Genomic DNA, 7,855 nt, shown 5'->3' on the forward strand with positions numbered 1-7,855 from the left:
AAAGAGTAGTTCGCACGCTTATAAAAGTGAAAAGAAATTGTAAGAATTGAGGGATATTAGAATTAATTTTTGCCTGTAAGCCCACTAACAATAAATTTTCAAATATTTCTTCTTTCTGGTTTCCGCAAGCTAAGACTTTTTTGCCGTTTTTATTTCCTCTTCATTTCCATTAATGTGAACCACCTTCTGACAAAGTCGTCATCGACAACCACAATAAGAAGATCGTGTTTCGTTTATACTGTCATCTTTATATTACAACGTTATTCTTTAGTTTTTGCTTTAAAAACTTGGATTTACCACATGAAAGTTAGTGGCGCCTCGAGCTGTTTATAATTAATGAGTGAATTTCGCAGTACTTTTATGTGGTTTTCTGCAAATAACCCAGGTGTTAAGCCGGTTTAATAGAAGTGAAAGACTGTTTAAGCTGGATCAAGTTTCAAATAATATTATATTTCTAAAATTGAATATTGGCGTTTCGAATTAAATTAATTAAGCAATAACAGATAATTTTGTCAATAAACAAGATGATCATGAAAACTTCAGGAGAAATACTTCAACATATTAATTTCTTTGAGAGAGAAGATAAACAAACAATAATTAAATATTTTTTTTTTTCTTAAACGATTAATCTGGAGAGCGACACACTTCAGTAAAATAAGAACTGAAATCCCTACCCTTGAATTCCGGAAACTGGTGGCCTTGGACGGTTTTGTCCAATGCTACTTAAAGGCGCCGGACGATTGATAGCGTTACTCTGAGCTTTTGGCGGCTGAGGCAATTGTATGTTGGAAGATAATTGAACGTTCGTTGTTGAAGTTTGTGGCGGTGGTTTAGGAAGTTTTATTGTTGAAGATAATTCCGAGGACGGTGGATACTGACCATTCGCTGTTGGAGTTTGTGGTGGCGGTTGCGGAAGTTTTATTGTTGAAGATAATTCCGGGGACGGTGGATTCTGAACGTTCGTTGTTGGGGTTTGTGGTGGCGGTTGCGGGAGTTTTATGGTGGAAGATAATTCCGAGGACGGTGGATACTGACCGTTCGCTGTTGGAGTTTGTGGTGGCGGCCGAGGAAATTTGTTAGTGGAAGATAATTCCGTGGCCGGTGGATATTGAACGTTCGTTGTTGGAGTTTGTGGTCCCGACTGCGGAAATTTATTGCTGGAAGAAATTTCCTGAGCCGGTGGTTGCTGGACGTTTGCAGTAAGGTTCTGTGGTTGCGTCGGAGAAGCTTGTATGTTGGAAGATAATTGAGATGACGGGGGATACTGGATGTTCACTGTTGGAGTTTGTGGTATTGCAAGAACATTTACATTAGACGGATTTTGTGGTTGCGATTGAGGATTATTTAACATTGCAGTAGGCTTTTCCAGCGGTGATTGGGGTACATTAATAACCGAAATCGGATTTGCTGGTTGTGGTTGTAGATTCAAAGATTCCGAAAACGAATTTTGTGTATTTTCAGCGTGTAGGTTGGAATTGCTTATAATATTCTCATTAGATAAAGCAGGTTTCCACACTTCACTGTTGGAAGGAACAGAAAACTGCGGGCGTATAAAATCTAAATATGGTGATGAAATTGCATTTTGGTCTGCAGTTAGATATGGAAAGAAGCTATTTCCATACTGTGCTTGTAGTAACGAGTTTCCGTTCAATTTAGAAGCATATTCCTTCAAGGCCGAGTATGTTGGTAAAGCTCCATAATTCAAATTTTCACCACTTAATTCCTGTACATTCAATAACGCACATTCTGCCAAGCAGACGCTTATTACAAACAACCCGACAAACTTCATGACACCTAACACCTGCTGGTGGTTAAGCTAAGAGTTACTAACCTAACCGACAATGATTGCTCTTATAAATAGCGATTGGGGCCGCTGCTCAAGTTAATGTTATGTATGTTGACAGATGATTATTTCTGTAATCAGTAACAGTAGCGATACAAGACAAGTTCAAATTTGCATACTTAGTGTTTTGTTTGCTGAAGCTAAGGCAACACCAATTTCCGGTGATAAGATACGCGGTATGCTGAAATTCGATTTGTTTTCGAGTTCGTTCGACTTTTCGTGGAAATAAGATAAACGTTGAGTGGGCATATAATGTGAAAGACATGGAAAGTAGAAAAAAAAAACAGATTCTAATGGCAACGAATCATTTCTAAAGAAATTTTGTATATGTCGATACAAAAAATAATTACTAAAATCTGTCTCTGATCATTTCTATCAATACTTGGAAGATGACTTTCTTTAAAAACACTAGAAATTAGATACATTTTCACACACATATCAACAGTATTTAGCTTATTTCCAACATTTAAGATATGTTATCTTATTCATAATTTGAGTACAAAGCTCTTTACACTTTTGCTACTTCGGAACGGAAGGTGCTTGTGGTAAGCTCTGTATTCCGCCATTTAGGCTAATTTTATTTTCTTTTATCTTTTTTCGATTCTACACGATCTTACACCTTCTTTACTAGCTTTCTAGTATTTTCCACTTTTTTAGAAAAAAAAATTATCTCGTAGTTGTGCATGTTTCTTTTATCGAACTACTCTACTTCGAATATCTTATATGATGAGTAATAAACTTTAACTAAACTTTAGGTGTTGAAGTGAATCATGTTTCGGAAACAGCATAATAGGTCAATTGAAAAGTCCCTCATCTACCATAGTAAAAACTTTTTTTTCGCCAAAAATTGCTTCAGTCAAAAGGCCAAAATTCACAAAGTAACGATGCCACAGGGCCTTTTTAAGGTTAGGGCTAATTAAAGATGATATGGATATCATTTTACTAGCCCCATCTATGTACCAGGCTACTTTTCAAATGACGTGTTTGATAAAAAGACATAAATGAAAGGAAAAGTAGTTTACGGGCGATCTTAGATCGAGAAAAGAAAGAAGAGAAGGAAAGCCAGGATTTAGTTTTTAAGGGTTAAAAACGATTTATCTAGATTACCATAAAAATTTCCTATAGAAAATGTGTGCGTAGCAAAGTTGCGTCTAAACAAAAAGATTTACATATTTTGTGTTAACACATTTTTTCACATAACTTCAAAATTTATATGAAAAACTCAAAAAACAGAGTTTCTGATTTTTTACCTTTATCTAAAGTAGAAAAATCTGGAGTAAGATTAGGACTCACTACTATGACCTACAGTATTAAAAGTAGTCCCGAGCAAAGGTAGAAAGAAGTATTCATCACAGAAAAAAAAAAATAAAAAATTTAAGTTCTTGCAGAAATAGCTACCCTAAGGCCACTTTTACTTTTGTACCCATTGACATAGCATATATTTTACTTCACTCAACAATTATATGAACATAGTTATGCTCTTCGCACTCGTCGATAACAAACTTTTAAAAACTTTAATTTCCACTATCTCAAAATACCTTATTATATTAATGTCAAACATGGAATGCTGAATATTACTAATGACTCATTCTTCTCTTCCAACAATTTGTCTAGGTGAATTCGATATGCGTGTCAAGTCGTGCGTCGCTTCCGATGGTTCCGGTCATGTTATCAATCTTTCCGATGAATTTGGTTGCGTTTTGCGTCCGAAGATGATCTCACGCTTCTTGAAGGCACGTGCGCCCGATGAGCGTGCCACCGTCATAACATATGCCTTCTTCCACGCCTTCAAGTTCCCCGACGCGCTGAGCGTACACATAAAATGCAAAGTGGAGATCTGCCGACACGGTTGCTTGGATCATTGTCAGCTCACGGGTAGCGTTAACGAGCGTAAAGATGTGCTCATGAACGAACCGCCAGGCAATCTGAACGAGCTCAGTCAAGAAAGTATAGGACATCAACCAGCGCTGGGCGGTATGCCTTTAGGTGGTGTTGGGAGTGGTGGTTTAGGTGGCGCGGGTGTTGGTATGGGTGGCGATGGTACGGGCGATCATGATATCTTCTACGATGACATAATACATAACCGCAAACAGTTGTCGTCGATCAATAGTGGCATTGCCAACATATTGGATCAATTTAATATACACGAAAAGAATGCCAACCTCTCGCCACGCCCGGTGCACGAAGAACCCGAAGACTCAGATCTCGATTCCTTATTCGGCGAAGATGAGTTGGCCGATTTGGATGAGGCACAATATATGGAACTGAAGAAAAGCGGTAAATTCCCGCATGGACCACGCCAATTTGAGGCGCAAAAACGTATGGGTGTGCCCATGGCGGGACCACGTTCGTTAGAGCCCAAAACGAATGACGATGCACCACATCCAATTTACCGCCCACAAGCGGAAGCATTGAAACGCACACGCGAAGATCACATTGATCTCGATGCTAGCGAGGAATTGTTGAAAGAAAAAGCAAATAAAACCGCTGACAGAGACGAACACGAAAAATTCACACGCCGTCGTCGCAGATCGATCGTTATTGCCGATCGTAAAGTGCGTAGCGCCGATGTTGGCGTTAGCGGTCTCTACGATGTCATCTCCGAAGCCGATCTAGCCTTCTCGCCAGACTCCAAACAGGAAGCAGTCACCGTATTCCAGGGTAAAATCAGTGAAGAGGTGGTCTATGGCATCTGCATGCCGGTGCCGGGCTTCAGTATACTTTTCATTGTCGTCATTTCGGCTACCATTGTTTCCGCTTTAATTGCCGGCTCACTGCTCTATCGCTATCAATTGCAAAAGGAGGCGCTCGAGAAGCAAACGCCAATGCCGGCGCCTGGCACATTCGCATCTTGGATGACTTTGCGTCTCTTCCGCATGCGTCACATGCAAGAGCAACAACAACGACAGCAAATCGGCGGTGCTGTGGCAGCTGCGAGTGCGGTTGCGCACGAAACGGTGCAGTAGACGGGGAAGTCGATGGGTTAAGGTGGTGGGATCGGAAGTAGTTAAATGAAATGTACTTCAAAAGCTATGTTTTGAAAAATCAAGAAAAAATCGAAAAAATATTTAAATTAAGCTTCCTGTATGCGCTGTGTGCGCTGTGTGTGACAATAGAAGGTATCGGTGTGTCAACGACTGAAAACACGCACACAATGAAAACTTTTTAAAAGCTCGAAACAAATTAGCAATTTTTTAGCTCTTTTTATTGGTACTTTTCCCCTCTTTTCTTTTTACACGTTTAGTTGGAGTAGAAGTTAATGTGTTCACGGCACATTTTCGGGCAGCACTGCAATAGCAAATCACTAAACTACCACAAGAAAACATTCACACACATACCAACAATATTTATACCGCCCCATTAGTAACTACATACATACATATAGTACATCTTTACATATTGCCTAACACGCACTGTGTTTATTTTTAAAGAAATTTTCAATTAAAAATAAAATAAAAATCGGTGCTTTTAGGTGCATTTACTTACTAGTGAATTTAGCAGAAGTATTTTATTTTATTTTATATTTTTATGATTTTAAAATATTACTTAACTTAATGTCATATTATTTATTTATTTAACTTTTAGCCACTATCCACTACATAATATTTTCATAAATGGATTTTTGAAAAGTTCATTTTTTTAGTTTGATTTCATTTCCATATCTTCGCCTTTAATTTAAGCTTACTACTTATTTTGCCAGTCGGCAACTTAAGCGAATTTTTTGCAATATTTTTGTTATTTAATTCAAATTCAAAATCTTACTTTAGTTTAGCATCGAAAATGAAGAGTGTGAATTGAAAAGTCAAAAATTGCGTTTGTTTTAGCATTTTGTTTTGTTTTTGGTTTTTATAAATCGACACTAATGAATGTTCAACACAAACGAAAATTTAAATTTATACTTAAGTCAGTTTATATTATTTATTTAAAATTATTGTAGTTGTAATTGAATACTATGATTATGACGAGAACGGACAAATTAATTAAATTAAGTAATAAATAAAAAATATTAATAAAATAAATACAAAATTATAATGCATTTTTATTTTACATGGTTTTTTCTTTCCACTGACCTCGAGCAGAATAGTGTCCCCGGCGTTTCATGGTAAACAAAATTCATTTTTTTATTCAACATTCTTCCCTTCATGGGTATCACTCTTAATTAATAATAATTAATATAAACCCTCCTACTTTTCGCGCTTCCCTTTTTTCAAATAATAGTCGCTGTTGATGGTCCCAGTAGTCAATAAAAATTCGTCGGTAACAACTTTTTTGGATATCCACTGCATTCACCGTTTTCAGTGCACCTGTAAATATAGGCGTATAGCACCTCGAAACTTAGCAACGAGCCAATTTTTTGCTTCAGCAATATTTTTTTAACACACGAATACCAAAATTTCTTTTCACTCAAAATGATGTACATAATTCATAAACTAATGATCCGACAGCTGCCACTCGCTTTTTGAAGGTTAGGGCCAACTAAAAGTCATATGCCCTTAAAATTTTAAACAATTGCTACAGTCAGCTTTTTTAAATCCCAAAAGTCGTCTTTCTTGAGCTGTCATATTTTAAAAAATATTCGAATACAAGTCTCCTGGAAAATAATATGAGATCGTTTTTGTATACCTTAAACGTACCTTGGATATATCAAGTTCACCGGAAGAGGAAATATCGAAGGCCCTATAAAACATAACTATAAATGATCAGGGTCCGCTTGTATATCCGAACTGGTTCCTAAGTTTTTGAGATACCAATCTCAGATATTACTCACCAAGAAGCTACTCATTTATTGGAATAGCCGATATCGGACCATATCATAAGTGTCATATAAACTGAGTGATTCAAATCAAATCCTTATATGAAAAAATGTTTGTTTGTTTTGTTTTATTAATTAATAATTATGCTTAAATTACAAATTGCAAAATCGAAAATAAAATTTGCTGCTTCGGAAATTTAAGTGTCTCTAATTATATTAAATTTTGTTGGCTTTTTCATTTTTTAAAAAGCAACTTTCAACTAAAATCTGTATGTATATTTTTTTATTTATCTCAATTAAGTTAAGGCATTTTTTCAATTAAGTTAAAGATTTCAATTTTTTATAAAGGCCGAATAGCTCTGGTACATATGTATTTATATAGCAAATGATTATAGACTACTAACTCTAATATAAAAACTTAACTAAATCTACTACTRCTAATACTACTTCTAAACTACTGAATAAATCATTTATGGTATTTTTCAGATATGATTTGAAAAACAAGTGTGATTCAGTAAAAAATTTAATGAGATCACAATTGTTACGTCTTATTATGAAATTAATTTGTGCTCTCCTCAAAATTTGTCTTCAATATTCTTAAAATTATTTTATAATGTATATAACACATTTGCTATATGTATGTCATTATTTCAAAAATTGTTTCTTAAACTGTTTTAAGAACTAAACATAGGTTATGTATTTAAAATTGTCATTTTTCATAAGATTTTAGAAATTTATTTAATGCATATTAAAAAAGGAAGAAAGCTCACCTGACTTTTGCCTAAAATTATACTATACTTTGCTTCATGAAATCCAGGTAGAACTGCATTAACGGTGGATTTATTGCAAGTGGGTAAAACAGTGTCTGCTCTGATTCGCTTCAACTAGTTTTCGTGCTACTTGCTTTGGCAAAATTTTAATTTTGAAAATAATACTAAATACACACTTCCCGCACACACTTTTCACACGATTTTTATAGAGCACAACTTAAACTATAGATTACACTTTATAGAACTTTTTTACAAAAACAGATTTTTTTGAAATTCACGAATTAATGACACGGCATTTCAACGCAACTTACGCCCGCGCACGAATAAACGGAACTGACGGAAGACGATTAATATGGCGGCGGACATCTGTTTACCCACAGAGTTGCAGTTAATAGTATGCACTAAATTTTGTGTAAAAAAGTAATGAAAAGGAAGAAAATATTGAAAAGAAAAGTTTTTAATAAAATAATTATTACGATTTTTATATAA

The 7,855-nt window shown here is 35.5% G+C and overlaps 2 protein-coding genes and 1 long non-coding RNA gene across 3 annotated transcripts in view; 1 reads left to right on the top strand and 2 right to left on the bottom strand.

The window, feature by feature from the left end:
* Positions 1-5,010, top strand: part of LOC108977951 — a 64,141-nt gene extending 59,131 nt beyond the window's left edge. The window contains exon 8 of the mRNA XM_018947947.1: positions 3,458-5,010. Within this exon, the coding sequence (XP_018803492.1) occupies positions 3,458-4,809 (1,352 nt within the window). The 3' untranslated portion in view covers positions 4,810-5,010. The remainder of the gene's footprint in view (positions 1-3,457) is intronic.
* Positions 1-7,855, bottom strand: part of LOC108977956 — a 140,008-nt gene that overhangs the window by 130,386 nt on the left and 1,767 nt on the right. The window contains exon 2 of the long non-coding RNA XR_001994074.1: positions 7,367-7,767. This is a non-coding gene — a long non-coding RNA (uncharacterized LOC108977956). The remainder of the gene's footprint in view (positions 1-7,366; positions 7,768-7,855) is intronic.
* On the bottom strand, positions 430-1,878 carry LOC108977954 (formin-like protein 3). The gene is made up of 2 exons (XM_018947959.1): positions 1,096-1,878; positions 430-1,017 (listed from the first exon to the last, which is right to left on the bottom strand). The coding sequence occupies exons 1-2, from the start codon at positions 1,787-1,789 to the stop codon at positions 671-673; spliced, it is 1,041 nt and encodes a 346-aa protein (XP_018803504.1). The 5' UTR covers positions 1,790-1,878; the 3' UTR covers positions 430-670.

Source organism: Bactrocera latifrons, unplaced genomic scaffold, assembly GCF_001853355.1.
Source record: "Bactrocera latifrons isolate USDA-ARS-PBARC rearing strain unplaced genomic scaffold, ASM185335v1 scaffold_98, whole genome shotgun sequence".
Lineage (NCBI taxonomy): Eukaryota > Metazoa > Arthropoda > Insecta > Diptera > Tephritidae > Bactrocera > Bactrocera latifrons.

Bases quoted from the DNA above. Each gene is read 5' to 3' on its own strand.
- LOC108977954 (XM_018947959.1), bottom strand. From the start codon at position 1,789: ATGAAGTTTGTCGGGTTGTTTGTAATAAGCGTCTGCTTGGCAGAATGT. The intron at 1,018-1,095 runs CGGAATTATCTT...ATCCACCGTCCT, and splicing joins CGTTCAATATCCACCGGCCA to CGGAATTATCTTCCACCATA.